The 22,990-nt window shown below is 41.5% G+C and overlaps 1 protein-coding gene across 13 annotated transcripts in view; it reads left to right on the top strand.

Moving 5' to 3' along the window:
- The window catches only part of CDKAL1 (CDKAL1 threonylcarbamoyladenosine tRNA methylthiotransferase), a 572,751-nt gene that overhangs the window by 404,880 nt on the left and 144,881 nt on the right, over positions 1–22,990 (top strand). For all 13 annotated transcript variants that reach the window (XM_006121835.4, XM_075921165.1, XM_006121831.4 and 10 more), the window contains one exon: positions 9,462–9,642. In XM_006121835.4, the coding sequence (XP_006121897.2) occupies positions 9,462–9,642 (181 nt within the window). The remainder of the gene's footprint in view (positions 1–9,461; positions 9,643–22,990) is intronic.

Here is a 22,990-nt window from a genome sequence, read left to right as displayed (position 1 = left end):
GACACAGGGAGCCAAAAGACTCCACACTCTGCCTATATCCCAAGCACCATTTGCATTACAAATCTCACATTCCTGTCCCCACCCCAGGATGTTCCTCACACACACACAGCTCTGAATCCTAACCCCCTTCTGATGAAAATGTGCAAGTGAGGCTGAAGAGAGTGAGCAACGGTGAGAGGGGGGATAGAGTAGGTGGGGAGTAGGGATGTTTAAAAGTTAACCATTTAAATGGTGTGCTTAACCCTGACACAGTACCGTGCTGGTCCTGGCTAAACTGCTCCAGCCCAGCCGGGCCCACTGCGATGCATGCTGCTCTGGCTGGGCTAAGCCTGCCACACTGCGGGCAAGGTGCTGCTCAGGCTGGATCGAGCTAGTCACGCTGCAGGCGAGGGTCTGCTCTGGCTGGGCTAAGTCGCTGGTTAGCTCTTTACATCCCTAGTGGAGGGCAGGGCCTTGTATGATGGGGCGGGAGAGGGGTAGGGCAAGGCTGTTCAGTTTTGTGTGAGTGGAAATTTGGGAACCCTACATGAGAGCCTGAGCAGCCCATCTCTCCTCTTTCAGCAGTCTTTTGACATCCTGCTGGGAGGGAGAAGAAAACAACACATCCTGTGTTCTCCTCTCCCAAGTTCTTTGTGGTCGGTCCCTTCCTTCACATCACTTCGTATTAGGAGACAGAAGGTCAAGCAGGTCTAGTTTCTTTTTTGTTTTCCTCCATCCTGGCTGCAACTTGCATCCAGACAAAGAGAAGCAGTTGTCTGGATCTCTCCAACAAACGAGAGTGGGAAGTTCAGTGCTTGAAGTCATTTCATTGTAATTGGCCTACTTCAGGATTTATCCATACCCTGTTCCTATTGCCCCTGCCTGCTCCTATTCTTTTCCTCCCTTTGTGGGAGGTGAAAGGCATTTCTGTCTCTGTCCCTGCAGTCTGAAAGGTGTTCCCTGCAGTTGAAGGATAAGGCACTTCTATTTCTTCCACACCTTTGCTCTCCCACACATCCCTCCACCTCCTTTTCTCTTTCGATGGATGTTCTCCTTGGCTCCATGATGACGGCTTCCAGATTCTTCACCGGCCACAGATACTCTCACATCAGTATAATGGTCTTTGGGCTCCTGCTCGTGAAAACAGCAACTGTAACCTCTACTCTTCTGGAAGATGCACGTGCCCCAAGTGATGTTGCTATTTACAAACCTACACAAGCAAGTGGAAGAGGTTTAGCTGTGGGGAAGAAAGAAAAGAGTTCATTAAGAAAACCAAAATTAGCAAATTCCCATAGACACACATACATTTTTTTATGCATAAAGTTGGTCATTCCTCAACTTTTCCTGAATTCTGTAAGAAGTACGTTTTCAATATAAATTCTTACAGTAGAGATCCTTTTATAAATAACTGTTTCTCTTTGTTTCTTGAGTCAAAGTTGAGTGTAAAAAGACAATAGTGTGCTATTTTCATAGCCAAAATATTGCAGTGCTTTAAAGATGTGTGATTGCAAGCACTGTTCCCTCTAATATTTTCTGTTCTTGGGCGAGTTGAATTTTCTTATGTGCACTGCCAATACTGAGCTTGTATGTGGATGTACAGTGTGTTCTAGTACAAACAAAATTTTTTGTTATAAGTATATATTTTAAATAGTCCATGGAAGACAGTATATTAAAACAAGGGATAATTATCAAGGAGCAATTCCTAAGATGTTTGTTTAATATAAAATGAAATTAAAAGAAAATTAACACCGAACTTGGAGTACATGTATTATCATCCTTTCTAACAATTCAAGCTATTGTAAATACCAAAATGGGGCATACTGAAAATAGCTATATAAATAAATCAAAGACATAACCATTAAGTAAAAAAAAACAAAAAAACACAACTTTAAGATGCTAAAAAAATCTGTAAGTCAACTAGATGCAGGCAGTCCCCGGGTTACGTACAAGATAGGGACTGAAGGTTTGTTCTTAAGTTGAATCTGTATGTAAGTCGGAACTGGCGTCCAGATTCAGCCGCTGCTGAAACTGATCAGTTTCAACAGCGGCTGAATCTGGACGCCAGTTCTGACTTACATACAGATTCAACTTAAGAACCCCAGGCATCCCCAAGTCAGCTGCTGCTGAAACTGATCAGCTGCTGATTCCAGGAAGCCCAGGGCAGGGGCTTCCTGTAGTCAGCCACTGGTCAGTTTCAGCAGCGGCTGAATCAGGACTCCTGGGGCAGAGCAGCTGGGGTGCTGCTGGGTTGGTCCAGTACCGCCAAGGAGCGGTGCTGTGGGACCAACCGGCAGCGCCCCACCTGCTCTAACACAGGCCCGGGGCTTTGCTCCATGTCTCCCTGGTCTGCTGGGGGGGGGGGGCACTAGCTGCGCCCTCCCCCCCCCAGCAGACCAGGGACACGGGGAGCAAAGCCGCAGCGGCGGCGGGGTGCCGCGCCTCTGAGGCTTTGCTCTGGCAAAGCCTCAGAGGCATGGGATCCCTCCACCTCCCGGCTTTGCTCCAGGTGTCCCTGGTCTGCTGGAGACGGTCCCCAGCAGACCAGAGGCACCGGGAGCAAAGCAGCAGCGGCGGCGGAGTCCCGTGCCTCTGAGGCTTTGCTCTGGCAAAGCCTCAGAGGCGCGGGACTCCACCGCCACTGCCGCTTCGCTCCCGGTGCCTCTGGTCGACTGGGGACCGTCTCCAGCAGACCAGGGACAGCGGGAGCAAAGCGGCAGCGGTGGGGGAGTGCCATGCCTCCGAGGCTTTGCTCTGGCAAAGCCTCAGAGGCACGGGACTCCGCCGCTGCTGCCGCTGCTGCCACTTTGCTCCCGGTGCCTCTGGTCTACTGGGGACTGTCTCTGCCTCCCCGGCTTTGCTACAGGTGTCCCTGGTCTGCTGGAGATGGTCCCCAGCAGACCAGGGGCACCCGGAGCAGCTTTTCTCACCCCGGAGGTCGAGGTGGCGGGACCGCTGCACTCTGGGCGAGAAAGCCCCGTTCGTAAGTGCGGATCCGACATAAGTCGGATCCGCGTAACTCGGGGACTGCCTGTATAGTCATTCTCTCCAAAGCCAAACAAATTAAACAGGTTCCATGGTAGAGTTCTTGCAGTTTCTAGTAACACACGTTTTTTTAAAAAAATCATTAGTTTGCAGATATCTACAACACTCAAAAAAATCTGTTAAAAGAATCCTTTTCTTTCTTACCTTGAGCCATTAACACCGAGGTAAACTTTGTTTGAAATGAAATCATGCAAATGTCATGTGGTAGACCTCTTGCTCCAGTATACAAAAGCAGCCTAAAAGCTTTTAACCTTCATGAAAAGTTGATACCACCTGATACATACAGCCTGCCCCAGCCCAGGAAAGAGTCCTATGTCTGCAGCCCAACTAGGGCCGCTGTGCTGAGATGTGATGCAGTCCAGATGGGAGCAAGTTAGGATACCCCAAACTCCCCTCCACTCCCATCTCAGTGCACAGGTGCTGGCACCTACTCACCCCTTCTTTCGACCCCCACCCTCATGCAATCTCTCCCTTTCCCCTCCCCCCCCAACCCAGCTCAGGGGTCAGGAGACAGTCCTATGACTGTAGCCCATCTTAGGAATTGCTCCTTGATAATTATCCCTTGTTTTAATATACTGTCTTCCATGGACTATTTAAAATATATACTATAACAAAAAATTTTGTTTGTACTAGGACTCACTGCACATTCACAGACATAGGACTGGGGCTAAGGCTGCTGTGTGAGACAGACAGGGTCTGACTTTTGCTGTCTGCAGCCCAGATGGCAGCAAGTTAAGCCACCCCAAACAAACTCCCCTCTGCCTCAGCCATGTACTTACTCATTCCCTCCTCTTTATGTCCCCTTCTCTACCAGCTCACTTGTTACCTGGAGCAGGAGCTTCTGCTGTTGAGGGAGTCAGGAAGCTCTCCCTGTGACAGCCCTAAGTCTCTGCGTGGGGCTCATTAAGCAGCTGTGCTGCTGCCTTGCCCCATATCTTGCCAGGATTAAGACAGCTTTTAAATGAACTGGAAAGTCTTGTGTCATTTTGAGAACAGTACAGAAATACTGGTACAGGTTGAAGCTCCCTGGTCTGGCACCCTCGAGACCTGAGTAGTTCCGAACAAGGGAATTTCCTGGACATAGGGAAGTCAGGCCTCAGGTTCTCCCCGGGCTCTGCTGCCCCCAGCCCACTCCCAGGACTCTCTGCCCCATACCCTGTGGGCTGCTGGCAGCGCTCCCTAGGCTTCCTGCCCCCAACCCTGCATGGGATCCCTGACCGTGGGCCATAGCTGCTCTCAACCTCTGTGGGTGAGGTTCTTTCATCCAGCAATATACATGGTCCTGCCAGACCATGGATGTTGCCAGACCGGAGTGTCCCGGACCAGAGAGGTTCAACCTGTATGTGCCAAGTGCTACCAATAACCAGTCTGCAAGGCGCATTCAGTGCAGAAATACATTTACAAGTGGTCTTATTTATGTTAAAAAATTCTTTTTAGCCTTCATAAAAATGACTGTATATTCTGGCTTCACTGATGATGTATTCTGGAGCAGCTGCACTGACCTTAAAAAGACCCAGCAGATATCTGAGACAATAAAGAATTTTTAAAAACTTACTAAAACTTATGTATGTATTAAAATGCTTATTTCTCCATAATGATGAATACTGACATTCAGCATTTATTTCTGTTTAACTTAAAACATGCTATCCTTAAAAGCAGTTTATTTAATATTGGCTGATACGCTTGTGAGCAGAAACTGATCTGTGTTGTTTTGTTTAATTTTACAGTTTTTTCAGGCAGATATTTATTTTCAAGTAAAAAAAATTTTTGTTGCTTTGTTTGACTCAGACACCAGCATACCTTCTTAGTCTTCAAATTAATTTTTTAGCTATACCCTTGTTGTTCTTCGCTTCTGCTCTGTCATTATGAAAATGATTCTGTGCCTGTGGAATAAATTCAATTTACTTGTGTTTGTATATCTTTGAGGAAGACAGGAAGTTTGATTGTTTCAGTAATTGGATTTTCTCTTGAGTTTTTACACATTGTATATTTTCTTCTTTTTAAAAAACCTTTTTTCTTTAACAGTGTAGTCAAAAGTGGCACAGAGCAATGTCATATTTTAAACAGGCATATTGGACTGGACTGTAATTAATTGATGTTGCTCAAGACTCTAGTTTTTACTCCACTTCACAAACCTAGTTTTTCCATTGTTTGTGGAATAAGCCCATCCAGGAAGAAATCTAATTACTAAAATAATTAGCACCTTCTCACCAAACAGAATTCAGATTTTCCCAGTTTATTAATTTAAAAAACATTTAATTTCTTTTTCACTCAGGGAGGCAAGGTAGAACACATTTTACTGAATCTAGCTTGATTGTACCTTATAATTCATGTTGCCTTAGAAACAGGCAAGCTCATATAAAGGATGGTATCACCAGTACCATAGGCAGTAAATGCTTATACTGTTGCCAACAATACCATTAAAATGGCTAAAATAACTTACATATAATGGTTTTGTCAAACTTAATGAGTATTTTATTAATGTTACGAGAAATGTCAGCTGGTGCTATTTGATATTAATTTGTAAAGTAATATATTTTGTCTCATGTAATCCTGCAATTATAGATAAAATATGTGCTGTGTGAACAGGGGAAGTGTCATACAATGCAAAATTCCTCTTTATTTATTCAGTTCTTTGCTACTATGATTGTTTACATTACTTCATTTCAAGCAGAACTTTATATCCCCGCTGCTTATGTCAGGCTTCGTAAATCAGTGGGAGCCACTCCAGGCCCTTTGGTCCCCACAGTATCAGATTTTTTCATATTATATTTACATTTCAAAAGGTTCCCTTTTACTTTTATTTAGTAACCTTTAAGTCTTTCCTATCTATTGGGACAAGTCTCTCTCCCCTTTCCCCCCCCCAAAAAAAGGTCTGCTCTATGTGTTAAGTCAAATAAATGTTGAGGGCTTTTTAATCTGTCATATTTTGACTTCAGTCTTAAACCTTAAGTTCTGAACTCATAAATGTGATACAGAATGGAGAAAAGATTTTTATGTTTTTGTAGAAACCTAAGAAAAGGAATAGTGTGACATTAGTATCTTTGTGACTTCCGTGCAGCTAACTAAACTAAAAATAATATCATTTGAAAAAGAGAAAGCAAGCAACATGGCTTAATATAGTCTTACCATCAGGATTTAAACACAAATAATAACTATGCATTTTCCCCATGTTATACCTCCCACTCAGCTGCTTTGCATCAAAGCTGCTATCATGGCTGAGAAATGTACCTTACTTTTCTTTTTCTTATTCATTGGTTTTTTAATAGTTCTCATAATATCTTTCAGGCATTAATGAATTTAGGCTCGCAAACACACCTTCGGGAATATAATTATCCCCCTTTTACAGATAGCAAATGGGGAGACAGAAAATCTAAGTGACTTACCAAAGGTAACGCGCACAGTCTTGTAGCAGTGTTCGCATTAGGAATCAGCTCTCCTGACTCGCTGTTCTGTTTTCTGACTACAAGATCAAACTTCCCTTCCTGTCTTGAATTGGCCCTTATGTCTGTGGTACATTAGTGCAACTTAATTTGCTGGGGAGATGTCTCTTGGTTCAATGTCTGACATTTTTTTGTCATACAGTCATTGTCTTTGAATTACTACAAGCAAATGCCATAGTCAATGGAAGAGACAGGGAATAAGACCAGAGTCTTGTGAAAGACAACAGAGAATAGTCCCTTTACTGGTTTCATTAAGCTCATATCCCTTTCTATTACCCTGGAACAAATAATAGTTCTCTTTTTAATACTACACAGATGGTATTCAGATGATAAGTATTTGTTCAACTCTGCTACTAGATACCTGGATAGGGAGAATGAGAGAACCCAGAACCGCCACTGTCCTGCCTAGGGAATTCATCCCAGGTTTTGGGAGGAAGCATTCAAAAAGAAGGAAGTTGAGTGGGTTTAGGGAGCAGATCTACATCTGCATGCTTGGGGGCTATAGAGCAACAGAATGCTCTTCAACTAAGCACCAAATATCCCGTCTTTTTTTTTAACTCGAGGGAATCAGATAGAAACAGTTTCTACACTACAGTATTCACATACTTAGGGTTGTTGATTTTTTTCATGTCCCAGCCTTTGCTTTAATATAAAGAAATATGCTTATTTAGCTCTTACATTCCCTTAACATTGAAATTCCTTCCAGTTTGCCAAGATGTTTGGAATTGGGGTTCCAAGAAAGCAGCTTAGTATTGTAAGGCTGTCTCACTAGTGTCTTACTGTTGGTGGTGATGATACTTACACAGCACTTTTCATTGTAGATTTCAAATGGAGGTCAGTACTCTTATCCCCCTTTTACAGATGGGGAAACTCAGGCACTGAAAGGTGAAGTAACTTGTCCAGGTCATCCAGCAGGCCAGTAGCAGAGCTGAGAAAAGAATCTAAATCAAATCTAAATCTCCTCACTCCCAGGTCAAGTTCTTCTTTGAGTGCTTGCTCATGTTGATTCCATTTTAGATGTGTGCACGATCACATGCACTGTTGCTGGAAGTTTCTGTCTTAGCGGTATCTGTCAATCTGTGTGTGGTGCGTCTCTGTGGCGGTATATTTGAAGATATGGGCCGTACATCCTTTCAGTTCCTCCTTTGCACTGTTGGTTGTTAGGTGGAGGGCCTTTCCTGGCTTATCGAGAGCTAGCAGTTTCTTCTTGTCTTGACGGACTTGGTGCCCTTCAGCCTTTGTAAATATTTTGTTGATTGTGTGAATTAAGTAGTAGTTAAGTATAGTTGTGAAATGAGTCCCATCAGGGAGTTTGCCACAGATAGGACATGCCCCACTCACCTGGTTTCAAATTGTGTTTTGCATGCAGCAGGCCTATACCTATCAGTGATCCAATGACATTTGTCTAAAGTGTCTGAGAGAAAGCCACGGGAAGGACAAGTGCTGTATTTGTAAAAACGTTTCCCCTCGTACTCAGAAATAGCCGGATATCCACTTGAGGGTTCTCCTAATTCAAATGGCTCTTTGTACTGTGCCGGAGTTCTCTAATTCTGACCTTGTGCCGTGTGGGTTGGCTTTGGTGCGGCGCACGTCACTGGCAAATAGGAATTGCGTCAGAATGCTGGTCTGACTGAAAGAAGATTTTGTTTATACAAAAGCCAAATTGGACTGGTATTTGTAAGCTCCTCAGGATGTCAGGCGCACATCTTTGCCCTACCCTCTCTGCTTGCACAAAACCAAACACCCTAGCCCTGCTCCTTCCCCGAGGCCTCACCTCCCAGTCACTATATTCCCCCTACCTCAGTGGCTTGCTTTCCCCCCTTCCTCACTCACTTTGACTGAACTGGGGCAGAGGACTGTGGTGTGGGTTCTGGGTTCTGGCCAGAAATGATGGGTTTGGGATGTAGGAAAGGGCTCTGGGCTGGAGAAGAGGTACAGGAATGGGGAGGGCTGCTCTAGCTGTGGGGTGCAGGCTCTGGGGTGGGGCTGGGAATGAGTGCTTGGGGTGCAGGAGTGAGCTCCAGGTTAGGAAATGGGTCTGAGGCAGTTGAAGTGCGAGAGGATATGATTTGAGGCCAGAGATTGAGGTGCAAGAGGGGGTGAGGGCTCAGTCTGGGGTTTCAGGCTCAGGGATAGCGCCAGGGATAAGGGGTTCAGGGAGACTCTGGGCTGGGGCAGGGGGTTGGAGTGTAAGAGGGATAAGGGCTTTAGCTGGGGGTGCTAGCTCTGGGTTGGAGCTGGGGATGAGGGCACTGGGATGCAGGAGGGGAGCCTGTGTTTTGGGTATCTCAGAAGGTTTGTGGTCAGCCTAGTGAGGCTAAGGCAGGCTTCCTGCCTGTCCTGGCTCTATATAGTGCCCCAGAATTAGCTGGCCACAGTTTCCAACCAATGGGAGTGAGGAGCCTCACACCTAAGAGCCAGACCTGCTGGTTGCTTCTGGAGCACAGCGCAGAGCCAAGACAATTAAGGACTAGACTTTTTACAGCCCAATTGGCAGTGCTGACCACAGGGTCCCTTTTTGACAGGGCATCCAGAGGCCTGACAATCCTAACCCTGTCTGTAGAGTTACAGTAGTGCAAGGAATTTACAAATTCTAGTAATAAAGCCCTGGAGCTTATACATTTTACAGCCTGAGTAAATACAATTCAATTAATTTACAGGCTTTTTGGTAATATGTGGTTTCAAGTGCCTGGGGAGTTAGTCCAGAAGTTTTTCATTCATCTCTTTCAGTTCTGGGTCAAATATTTACTGTAGCTTCTCTCTTGTTGTCTATTCTTTGGGTTCCCACCCAGGTATCATGTTTTTCATGATCAGAGAAGTGACCATTAAAAACTTCATTGTCTATTTTCTAGAATTGGTCTTAGGTCTCAACTCTTGAGCCAAAGGTAAAAGTTGAGTAATTATTTCTTTCATTTTCAAGGAAATAAGATTTTTATATGAGGAGAGACTTGGTGTACCCAGTCTGCAGTTTAATTTTTTTTTCCACTTCCATTGCAGAGTGCCTGGAATAACAATTGCTACAGACATCATCTGCGGTTTTCCAGGAGAGACAGATGAAGATTTTCAAGACACCATGAAACTTGTAGAAGAGTACAGGTTTCCAAGCCTCTTTATTAATCAGTTTTACCCACGCCCCGGGACTCCTGCTGCAAAAATGCATCAAGTTCCAGCCGCAGTGGTAAGATATATTTGCTTGCACTATTGTACTTGATATCTCATTTTATATGGCTTTCTTGTTGTGCCAAATGTGAATGTACAGTATGCAACGTATTGAAACATAAGAAATGTATATTGGAGAATAGGTTTTGCTGTGGAATTATGCCATAATTAAAATGCAGTTTTTTATATTTCCTTAAAGAGCCTAGACCACAGGATGCCTTGCTAGATCTGAAGTTTAGATCTGCTCAAATTGTTAATTGAGGAAAATAGCATCTATAGCAGGTTCAAGGTTCACTTTGACTTTATAGCTCTATATTCTTCCTAATGTGTTTTCTGGGTGAATCTCTTATTCCCCCAAAAGGACAAATGTTACATTTCATATATTCATCCCATTTTTGAAGACTTGTGTGAATCTAGTGATGATAAAAACATTGAAAATGATTCTGTGCAAAATAGTATGAACTAACTGATAGTAATGATAGTAACCTTGGAGTTATATATATATATATATATAAAGGTCACATTTGCATATGACTAATTCCATTCAGTTGACAACTACTTCATAAATGTTTTTCATGATTCTGCACTGTTCTGAAATCTAGATCCTGCCTTCAGCCTATATGATAAATGTCACTGGTAAAATTTGTGTATATTTAGTTAATTTCCCCAATCTTCTATATTTGGCCATTGTAGTATAACATTTTCCAATTAACATCTCATCTCAAAATCCCCAGAAGGATAAAAGCCACATTTTAATATGAGGTAGTTAGCTATCAATTGAATTCTAATTAATATAGATAATTTAAATTCTCTTTTTGTCATAAATGATAATAATGACAATTATGTTTTAAAGATTTGGGTTGATTAAAAATATGTTTTGAATTTGCAATAGTGTAAATGTGCAAACTTGCCTAACCTGAATCTTTGAACAAGAAAATATACCATGTTGAGACGTATGAAACCATTTTAACTTTTCATTGGTGTTTGTACCAGTACAAATACAATTTATATGTACTGCATTTCCAATCAAGGTAAAATCAGAGCTGGCTAATGCTGTAGGTAGATAAGAATATGTCATACTTCATTTGTGGGTCATCATGGTTCACCAACCTGCAGGCACACTCTGAATAATGTCAAAAGCTATGCAAATGTACTCTCTACTTAATGTCAATATATGAACTACTTTTAGTGAAAATGGAAGAGAGGGTTAAATTTGATTTCTTTATGTTATTGTTCAAAGTAGTAAGCTTTGAGCCACTATTAATACTTTTCTGTAGAGCAACTTATATAGCAAAGTGTAGAGCAGGGGTTGGCAACCTATGGCACGCGAGCCAATTTTGAGTGTCACATGCCGCATGAGCTCAGGCCTTTCCCCCACACAGCAGCTGAAGCCTTGTGGTCGCCATGCAGCTGCAGGCTGGCGAACCAGCTCCGACTTCCTGCTGGAAGGACAAGCGAGGGTGGGAGAGGCGTGGGTGTTTAGGGGCAGCAAGCAGAGCGGGTGGCATGACCCCGCACTGGGCTCCACGCCCCTGGCGCTGCCCCTGTCCAGCCTGCGCATTCGGCTCTCAGGAGCTAAGAGTTTAACACCACTCGCCTTGCTACAGGCTTTGCTCCCTGCTCTGGGAGGGGCTGGGGCTGGAGCTGCTGTGCAGATCCAGGGCGGAGCAGCCAGTCACAAGCTGCTGCAGCCTCCATGGGGCTCCACAGCTCAGGCTGTGCCACACTGCTCCCTGCGGAGTGTGTAGGGGGTGAGGGAGACCCTTCCCCAGCTCCCTGCTGTGCCCAGCTGGGCTGGAACCAGCCCTGAGAACCCCTGGGCTCTGCCCTCCCCAGCCCCAGAACCACAGCCTGCAGGTGAGGGGTGAGCCCCACCAAAGGGCTGGGTTGGGCAGGGAAGTGACTCTGTTCCCCCACACTGTCCCTCCTTGCCCCCAGTGCTGCTCCCAGGGGCTTGTGAGTCCCAGCACTGCTGCCCTACCGGTGTGCATACTGGAGGCACAGGAATGTGCAGGTGGCGGGGGGGGGGGGGGGGGGAAGGGAGAGGGAATGCAGGGGCAGAATGGGAGGGACAAGGGTTGCTCCGAAGGGGATGGGGCGATGCAGGGCATCAGGCTGTAGGAGTGGGATCATGAGGGGAGTGAGGCTGGAGCAGAGGGAAGATGCAAGGGGGGATACAATTTTACTTTGCAGAAGCTGCCCTTTCCTTTACTCCTCACTTCTTTGCTTCCCTCCACAAAATCTTGTATTCTCACCCCCTCACCTTTTCTGCGTTACTCCCCCAGCCTCCTTCTGCTCCCAAACTTCCTCTCATATCCCCACCCCACACCCTCTCCTGCCACCAGACCCTGCCCTCTTCACCTTCTTCTTCTTCCATACCCTGCCCTCCTCACTCCCTCCTTCACCCCACCGCCTGCACAGATCCTGCATCCCCATCCCACTTGCTGGCAGCCCTGTTCTGCACATTCAACCCTTCATTTTTGCCATCACCCCAGAGCCTAAGGGGGCCTCAAAATCCACTAACTCTGGAACCCTAGAAAAATAAATCGGTCTTATGGGAAGCCCTGAACCTCAGTCCTCCCTGGCTTTTCCCCTCACTCCATGGGGCTGGACCCCAATAAAGATTTCCCACCCCCGCCATAAATAAAAAAAACATTGAAACCTTTTGTGTTGGACATAAATTAATATTTTACTTTATTTAAAATGAAGTTTGATAAACTAACTTGAGAAATTTAAAACACCTAACCTGTTCAGTAATTTAAATTATACCATTCTCCCTAGCTGCAGCTGGTTCAGAAAATATGGTCACCGTACCCAGCCTGCCCTTGCCCTCTCCTCCCCCTGGCATGCAGATTTGTCAATAGAAGTGAATAAGTTAAATTTTGGCACATCACTTCTGAAAGGTAGCTGACCACTGGTATAGAGGATTTGGGTACAAAAGATGCCATTGTGGTGTGATAATGTAAATAATTAAGCTCACATTACTGATTTTTTTTCTTTCTAAAATGCCCCTTACATTATCAGTGTGGGTGCCTATATTTAAAATAAAGCTGAGTAAATTTGGAGGTACAGGCAGGTTACGAATTTATACATCTGGATTAATTTCTGGGTTTGGTCACAGAGATAAAACTCCATTATTATCAGTGGATTCCACATCAGTAGAGGAATTTGGCCTCTTGGAGTTTTCCCCCCCTGCAAAGTGGTGTTAAATACACTTATACTGACACTAAATATTAATCAAGTAAGAATTTTTTTTTCAAAGCTAACTTTAAATTTGGGGGTTAAATTTTAGTGAAGCTTAACATTTTCACTTTGCTCTTCTTTCTATAATTTACTGCTTCTGGAGAATTAGAACCGTCAAAGAAGTTATGGATTATGTTTTAGGGCTGATAAAAACTAATTAACATATATTCTTTTTCTCTCCCATCTTGTTTCTCTTTTTGTAACCTTCTGCAAATCTGAGTTATATATTCTTTCATCTCTTTCTGGAAATGAAAGGTAAACTATCATCTGAAGCAGGAATAGTTTATGCTAATATCTTGCCTTTTATATTCACAATGCCTCTGAATAGTATTTAATGGCCCTCCTTGCTATATCAAGAATGCATAGGCATTTTGTTTTCTATTCCTTGTCCAGAGCACTTTATAACTACATATCTTTCTCAGCTGAGAGAAGAGACTATTACATAGCCATGTACTATTATGTTATGTACTCCCATCCTTTTCCCATTTTGTACTGTACACGTCATCTTTTTGTTAATGAACTGACTTCACATAGGAACAAGCAGTGCATGAACCTATAACAGCAAAAGAAAATAACCCATATAGTACATGATAGCTCCAGTCTAATCTCATACTCCTTTTCAAGTAGTTCATATGCTGTGAGCTGCAAGATGTATAGGTGTCTTTCACCACTAATTTTTCTTATAAAGAAATTTTGGAAACATTACTTAAATAGGGGTACCAAACCTGTGGCTAACAATGATATTACGTGACAGTAGGTACCCTTCTCTTCTTGCTCAAAATTGGCTATGTTAGCTGTTCATTTTAGCATTGCAGATATCTGCAGTGGGAAAGATGTATTGCCATTTGCAATCTGCTTCCCTCCTGTACATTGAATTCAAGAAACCTTAGTGTTCCCAACCAAGTGATATCTGTAGTGACCAGTCAGTCCTTTAAGTTCCCTTTTTTCTAGAGGACTACCTTTCTTCTAGACACAATCCATGAAGTAGGCATAGTAAAGTTAGCACATCTTTATTTGGTGTAGGTGGTAAATTTGATAACTTTTTGGGAGGAAAATCTCAGTTGGGTTTCACATGGAATATTCAATAAACTTGAGATGGATTTTTTTTCTGCATAAAATTATATGTTGCTTTTGAAATCCAAAGGGGCAGGTGACAGAAATCCACTACTTTTTATGATCAGAACAGTTTACAGAACTGAAACATTCCAAGATTGCTCAGTGTCACACAAGTAAGAGCTCCTGAATTCCAGTCCAGTGCTTTAACCATTAGACCATCTCTCCTCCCACATCCTCTGACAAAAAGCTAAATAGTTATTTATTATTGTATTTTATTATTTTTATTAAAAAAGCCCCAACTGAGTTCTAGGCAGAACTAGGTACCATGAAAACACTGAGGCAATTACTTTATGTATATATTCATACATCCTTTAGATTTCCCAGAGGCTTACCAAAGATTAGTCAAAATACAGCTCAAAAAATCCCTATTGATACTCTGACTTCCTGTCCTCATTGGCAAAAATAAAAATTAAAAATTGCCATTAAGCCTAAAATTTTGTTTTCAACCCCCCCTGGTGTACCAGTTCTACTCAAAAAGAGGCTGGATGGGAAAACTCAAGTGTGGGACACTAGAGGATGAGAGGGACGAGACTCAGGGGAAAACAAGTGTGTGTGCGTGCGTGCATGCATGCATGCAGAGGGAAGTAGAGGTTAGGTGCAAAGGAAAATTGGTCAGTATTCACTGGTTGCTTTTTACACTTCTCCATAGTAAAGTCTGGCAGTCAGAATATACTACTAAATCTGGCCCTTTTAAAGCTAAAAGAGTAAGAATAAATAATAACAAGATTTAAGGTTGATACTAACGTATCTTTAAACCATGAAAACTATTAGAGGATAAAAGTTTCTGTGTAGAGGCACCCAAACTACTTTAACTCTGCAGAGACATGGGGAGGGAAAGTGAAATGAAAAATTGCAGTGTGTCTTTAAAATTCACTTAAATTTAATTTGGGACTACAAATGCTATTTTCCACTACTGTGAATTTCCTGTATTTCTGATGCTTAATTTAAGTATAATTACAACATCCTTGTAATGTTTGTACTCTTAAGTAACTGGTGTTTGCAGCCTTAACTCCAGTTTAACATAGTTTTTTCTGGGAATATTATCTCTCACAGAAATGTAAATAGTAATTCAGCATCTTTTTTCTTCCGTCTTAGTAATAAACAGTTACCTATAATCATGGAATTAAGGAAAGGAGCAGGAGGGTTCTTTCTTCTTTTTAAATTAAATTTGAAATGAATATGCTGACCACTCAAAATGTGATACACTGGGGAAAGGCTGTGAATAAACAAATCACCCCCAAAGTAATGGACTTTTGCAGATCAAAGAGGACCATTCACTTCAATCTGTACCACAATATAAGAATTTTTTTTTAAGATGCTGTTTCTGTTGTATCATCATTTTTGGTTCAAAACTATAGAGAGATTGAATGGGAATAAATGTTGGAGAAGTTGTAGTGCAAGAGGAGATTTTATGCATATGTGGTGGATGTGTCCAATTAGTGAGTATTGGGAGGCTATCCATAACTAAATATCACAAACTGCTGAATATTCAATACCATTGTTACATTTCCTGGGGCTTCCTAGTGGAAATAGTCACACAAAAGGAAATTAAGAATTAATGTCTCGTTGGCTATTGGTAGCCTTTCACTGGAAAAAGAAACATAGCCCAGTCATTGAGGAATGGTTCAAAAGAATGAGAGGTTGTAATTCTAGAAAAATGAACATACCAATTATGTACCCAGCAAACTAGATCAAGGACAGGTACTTAGACATTTGGTTACCTTTTATATAATACTCAGAACGAAATATATTCACATACATATAACAAAATATATGTCACCGTGCCTCAGTGGGTCGCTGCTGAGGATGCCAGATTCAGGACATACTGCTGAGAAATAGGGAAGACTCACCCCAAACAGATGATTGTTTTATTATTAGATATACCAAGCCAGTAATGAAAATAAAATTGTCTCACCACATCGGTTGCAGGCTCCTTAGACATTCCAGTTCTTATTTCACACCCAGATGCTGAAGTCTAGGAAAAAGTAAATTTTATCTGCTAACTAATGTTCTTTTGGTCAAATCTCATATATTACCATGCATTCATGTAACCCTATTATTCCTGCTTAGAACTGAACTTGAGTTGCAGAAGGTTTCTGTCTCAATACCAATAGACGCCGATGCGGTATTTAGGGTTAATTTTAAAACCTATTAAAGAACTCCAGAATACTCACAGTTCAGAATGCACCCAAAGATCACTTATGTGATAAAGTCAAAAAAGTTACCTGTGGGTAACCTCAGTCTGCAATTAAAATGTTGTTATTGAATTCTCCCTAAGCTTTCAAAAGGTAGTTATTTTAAAGCCAGTACCTGCTTCAGGTCATATCACTTTGCTTTGTTTGACCAGGTGCTGAAGTGAAAAACGTGTGTTTGTTGTGGAGACAGTTAAGCTAGTGTTGTAAAGCCAGTTTTATTCTATATGAAAGCAATGAATGGTCTGGCTCTTAAAGTTGCTGACAGCTTAGTTCAGGGCTGAATCTGTGGAATGAGTTAAACTCCACAGTCACAGCTGGACTTTCCAGAGTCAGACTTATAGAAAGGAAAAAGAATATTTTGACTCTGGCTTGGAGCCGTATCCCTTGAAATTCTTGCATTGGTGAGGTTCAGAGCAAGAGGCAGAATGTGAGTGTCTGACTTCTAAAGAGTTTGGGTTGCGACTGTCCTACTGAAAAAGCAAGTCAAGAGTTCAAAGCCGGAGTAGAAATACACCAAGGAAGAAACCCAGACTGACACTATACTGCTTTGATTTCAACTTTGTTCTTACAGCAGCAGTCTTCAGAGCATTGACCAAAATGAAAATTACCGACTTTAAATTACTTTTACACAAAATGTGGCTACAGATTTTAGCTTCCCAAAGAAAATGTACAGTTTCAGATTTAGATTGGACTGGACTGTCAGTAATAGTACATAACACGATATAACAGTTGAGGAAAATACACACCTTCTTTGTTTCTTGGTCATTTTTAAATGTCACTGTAATGCCAAAACCACACTCCTCTGTACTACAGGTAATATTACTGTAGTAAGTCAATACTACAGGTAATATTACTGACTTAACCACTGATATAACCGTTGATTTTAGCTGCACAGTTATTTTCCCAGAAGAACTAAAAAAGAAACAAAACCAGGAACTTAACTTTATCCTTTGACAAATCTCTTTACATGCCATTACAGATTTGTTGTACACTTTTCCTCCCCATCTCCATACCCTTTGTGATAGGTATACAAGTTACTGAAATGGCTCAAAGGAAGAGATATTCAAACAGGAGTTTATAAAAAAATGTCTACATTACTATTCCATATCTAACTTTTTTCATTTCTGTTTGCAAGATTATAGTGATGTTTTTCAAACTAAACTTACTCCCAAGAAAGATGTACAACTAGAAAAGTGGTTGAAGGGGCTGGCAGTTTCTAAAAGATGTAATACTAGAAGCTCAACATCCAGGTAGTCTGACATAGAAGAAAAATAAGATGAGCCAAAGGTGACCAAAATGGCTGCACAAAGAGCTTTTATGCTATCTCAAAATCAAAAGGGATACATACATTAAATTAATGGAGGGGCATGTGATCAAGGAACTATACTGGGAATAGCACAAGCATGTATAGATAAAATCACCAAAGCCAAGGCAAAAGATGTTTTACAGCTAGGAAGGAATGTTGAAGATAAAATGGAATTCTTCAAATACATCAGACAAAAAAGAAAATGCTCAATGGAGAAGGAAAACTGGTAACAGAAGACAATAGTAAGACAGAGCTGCTCAATGCCTACTTTGCTTCTGTCTCCTAAAAAGAAGTGTGACCAGATGACTAGTAAAGTTACTACACACAGTAAAATGGAAAGGATGCAAATTGGGATAAGTAAAAAACACATCAGAGATCTTCTGACCAATCTGAATGAATAGAAATCAGTAGGTCTGGGTGGTATTCTCCCCAGGGTACAGAAGGAATTAGCTGAATAAATCTTGGCATCACTGTCAATAATAGTTACAAACTCCTAGGTAACAGGAAAGGTTCCAGAAGACTAAAAAAAAGGCTAATGTGTCAATCATTAAAGGGGTGGTAGTGGAGGAGTCAAAATTATAGACCAATCAGCCTGACTTTGATAGCTGGAAAGCTGCTAGAACATTGTAAAAAGCATTTAATTTGAAAGTACATGGAGGTTTGGGTAATCATTAGCAGTCAGCATGGATTTTTTAAGAACAAATTATGCCTTTTTCTTTAACAGAGTAACTCATTTGGTGGATAGGAAAAATGTGGTGGACATAATATACCACGACTTTAACAAGGCTTTTGACACAGTCCCACATGACATTCTGATAGGTGAAATAGAGAGCTGTGGGCTTGGTGGAGCTACTATTAAGTAGATACATAATTGGTTAAATAGTCACAAAGAGTAACTATTAGTGGAATGATGTCAGATTTGAGAGGGGTTTCAGATGAGGTTCCACAGGGATATGTCCTGGATCTGGTGCTGTTTAACTTTATTTTTTATTTTATTTTTTTTAGTGACTTGGTGTAGAAATAGAGAGCATACTGATCTAAGTAACAGCTGATACAAGGCTGGGGAAGGGAGATGTCTACTCAACAGAGGATAGAGCAAAAATTCAGACAGATTTTAATAAATTGGAGAACTGAGCTGAAATTCAACAGACAAATTCAAGGTGGAAAGAAAACCCACCAAATGCATATATACAGTCTGGCAGCCACATAGTCATAGTCTGAGCACATCACAACTTCAATGTGAGTCAGCAATGCGATCTGTGGCAATTTTAGGTTGCATTAACAGGCATCACATGCAAGTCATTGGAGGCAATAGCATTGTTCTACTTGGCACTGGTTAGGCCTCAGGTTGAAGAACTGTCTCTAATTTTGGTCACCAATGTATAGAAAGGATGTAAAGAAACTGGAAAGGATCCGGAGACCAGCGACAAAGATGATCAAAGTAGTGGAGTGCAAGCCAGATGAGCAAAAGCTGACAGAACTGGATACATTTGGAGACTGGGGGGGGGAGCATGACAGCAGTCTTCAAACTTGAAAGGCTACCATATGAAAGAAAGGTGGTTCTCTCTCTTGCCACAGAGGGCAGGACAAGACGCAATGGGTTCAAACCACAGCCTAGCAAATTTATATTAAATCTTCGGAAAAAATTCATAACTGAATGAAAGAACAGTAGAACAATGCAACAGACTACCTAGGGGGATTGTGGAAACTCCTTCATTGAAGGTTTTTCAAGGAAGGCTTGAGAGACATTTGTCTTGGATAGTTTAGACACAATAAATCCTGCATCTTGGCAGAAGTTTAGACTAGATGGAGCTTGTGATCCCTTCTAACACTATGATTTAAATAAAATTGGGAGAGAGCGAGAGGGACTAGGCCCTGAAGTTGCTATGAGCTACACGCACATCAGACATAGCCTCGTGCCTGCATGAAGTTCTTTTGAAGTAAATGCAGCTTATTCCTAGATTGAGACTTTAAGGGGGACATCAACGTGACAGTATAAAGTTGAGAGTTGTACTTACAGCCTTGTGTTTGGCAGCGTGTTCAAATATAAGGGATTCAGTTCATACCATAGAAGAGATTTGAGTCCGGATGTTAAACACAGATTTCATTTGGCCCATCTCTAGCTTTTACTCACTTTAATTACAGTCACTTCCTAACACTACAGTACAATTAAATGATGGACAAATTTCCACCGCCTTTACCGGAAACCCACCGACTGCTACACTTACCTTCATGCCTATAGCTTCCATCCCAGACACATTTCCCAATCTATTGTATACAGCCAACCCCTAAAATACAACCGGATTTGCTCCAATTCCACAGACAGAGACAAACACCTACTGGATCTATATAGAGCATTCGTAAAACTGAAATATCCACCTGGAGAAGTGAAAAAACAGATCGACAGAGCCAAAAAAGTACCCAGACATGAACAACTTCAAGACAGACCCAAAACAGAAAATAATAGAATTCCACGTGTCATTATCTACAGTCCACAACTTAAATCCCTCCCACACATTATCCACAGTCTACAACCTATTTTGCTTTATCTGTTACAGTCCTAACACACACAAAAACATACTACAGGTTGGACCTCCCTGGTTCAGCACCCTCGGGACCTGACCAGTCCGGATGAGGGATTTCACCAGACCAGGGAAAGTCATTTCTGGACCCTCCAGGCTGACCCTCACCTACTAGCCACTCCTCTGTCAACCCTGCTGGGCATCCATCGCTGCCTAGCTCTGGGACCCAACGGACAGCCGCTCATGGGCTCCAGGTCTGGCAGGCAGCTACGTGAGTGATCTGGGACCACAGGGCAGCCACATGCCGCAGCTCCCTGCCCCAGCAAGTTACTGTAGCTCTCAGCCCCGCTGGACATGTGTGTCTCCTGATCCTGCTAGGTAGACCTGCTGCCACACACTGACAGTGGGCTTGCTTCAGGCACCCCACTGCACTGCCGGCGCTGCAGGGATCCGTGCCACTGGCCCGCTACCGGTACTCTCTGGTCCTGCAACATCCATGCCAGGCTATGGATGTTGCCAGACCAGAGAATTCTGGTTAAGAGAGTTTCAATCTGTTGTCAAATACACTTCATTCAACCAAACAGTGAGACAAATTTTCCATTTAGTTACAACATCATGTTGGGAAGATACCCTCTTCCAGCAGTCTGAGGTATTCCAACTGCTTTTTGTATTGAATTTGTTTGAAAAAAATCCTATGTACATCAGGCATATTACACAAAAACAGGAAGCGCAAAAATTGTCAGACTACTCAAAACCCATGATTTACCATTTATTAATTGAAAGGCTATATTACTGTATGTAAAGTATGATAGTGTTTGTGGATTCAAATTAAACAAAATAGATTTTTTTCATACTCCTCCTTCCCCCTCCATTGTGCCACAACATAGCAGAGTTAAGATTTCTGTTGAAAGATAATCTTAAAATTTTGAAACATTATTGCTAGAAAGACTATTAATCCTAAAATATAGCCAATGCTCAGGATTTTGGTGAGTCTTAATTAAATAGAAAGTTAAAAGAGGTTGTGACAAAGCAGAGTTAAGTGTTTAACTGATGTAACAGCATTTTCACACTTTAACATGTTTGGATTGTCTCTTAAGTGTAACCTTAGTATTGAATTTCTTTTGTTTATAATGTTTAGTTTTGGGATAATTGCAACATCCCTTGCCCATAGTTTGCTCTAAATTGCTGATATGTTTTCTCAACCTTAACTTCATTCCTTTTGTCTGAGAAAGTCCTCAATGTTCTTTTAAATTAAAAAATTAATATATGAATTAAACTAAACCAGAAACTTAAAAGAGAGTGCTATCATATTTCTAATGTTTTGAAGATACAAAGTACCAACCTTAAATCATTTTTTAAAAATTGGAACTGTCATGATCAGATTTACTAGTACATGCTGGTTACTTGCTCCCACTCTCAAGGAGCACAAAACAGCCAAATTGTTTGGGTGTGTTAAAGTTTACTACTGTTTTGTTTTACCAGAACATGATAGAACAGCTAGAATGTAACTGGGAGTATTCCGCTCTCTCCTGTCCTTCAAGTTATTTCTGCCTCTTGCTCCTCCCTCTTGTTATATTGTGTGCACACACTCACATGTTCCCACCCACCGGAGCTTTTATACATTACCCAGAATAAACATATACATATATCCTAATTCCTTTCTCTGCTGGCCTACCTGTTAAATAGAGCTGGTGCAAAAGGTAGCTTTTGAAAGAAATACAGGATAAATGGTCATTTTTTTCACTTGTTTTTCATAACTGAAACTTTACCTGTCATGTAGAATTTCTCCCTTTTACAAAACCCACCATTTTTCATTGCTCTTAATGGGACTGAAGCCACAGTGGCCCTCAGGGAAGAAGATGGCTATGGATGGTGTGAGGAGGCGTAGGCACACAATTCCATTAAAATATGTATGTGCACATCAAGTTAGTAAGAGTGAGTGTGCATGCAAGACCCTCCTCAAGATGGTCACCAGTTAAGAGCGATTGTGGCGTCAGTTGTACTGGGAATACTATGAAATGGAAGCCACTTTGAAACAGGGCACTTTTTCATGAAATTTGCTGCAGGATATTATTGTATCCTCCAACCTCTTCTAGGGAGAAATGTATAGTTATGAAGACTAGTAGGAAAAATTACCATTAACCTTAAATTTAAAATACCCAGTGTCACACATGCATGAGACTTCAGTGACTTTTAACTATGAAAGGTTTGAAGAGCATATTGGTCTGTTATTGAGAGGAGAGGAATTTCTTAAAGGACTCATTTTTAATTAATGTTACTTCATGAACTAATTAATAGATTTATATATTCTCAGAAAATTAATTCTGTACTCAGAGTAAGTGTGGTAATTTTGGGGAGTAAAGGCTGTAATTTTAAATAAAGAAGATAAATCCCTGCTTTCAGTTTAAAACTCAGCCTTAACTATAGAGTCACAGATGTTGCCATAATCATGAATGCATTTTAGTACTTGTGGTCCCAGATTAGATCAATGTGATTTATTTAAAGACACATTACTGATTTTTATCTGCCTTTCCCTTTTACCGCCCACCCCTCCCCGTGATGCTGTGACTACATTACCTGCATCTTGTTGAAACAATAAACTTAAAATTGAGAGGAAAAAAGTGTATGTAAAAGTAAAAATTATAGTACTGAAAGAACACAAGACGTACACCGTGCAGCTATATAGCTTTATATTAACTGGTATGTTGTGAGTTGGAAAAATTTCAATCTGATATATGAAAAAGTTCAGTTGAGATACACACATGCACACACAAAAATTGTATGTTGTTGCTTGTCTTGTTATGAGAGCAAGCATTTTGAGAATGTTCTCTGAAAGTCAAAGATGAATAATGACATTTATATATATATATATCAATAAATAAACCAGAACAATAATAAGTATTTTGACAAAGTAATTCAGGAGTAGATAGATTAGGTCAAGTATTCTAGCCACCCCTGAAATGAACTTTAGTCTATTTCATTAGA

This window comes from Pelodiscus sinensis, chromosome 2 (genome assembly GCF_049634645.1).
Source record: "Pelodiscus sinensis isolate JC-2024 chromosome 2, ASM4963464v1, whole genome shotgun sequence".
NCBI classification, from domain to species: domain Eukaryota; kingdom Metazoa; phylum Chordata; order Testudines; family Trionychidae; genus Pelodiscus; species Pelodiscus sinensis.
The sequence above is the reverse complement of the archived record's forward strand: the minus strand, read 5'-3'. Positions and strand labels throughout refer to the sequence as shown.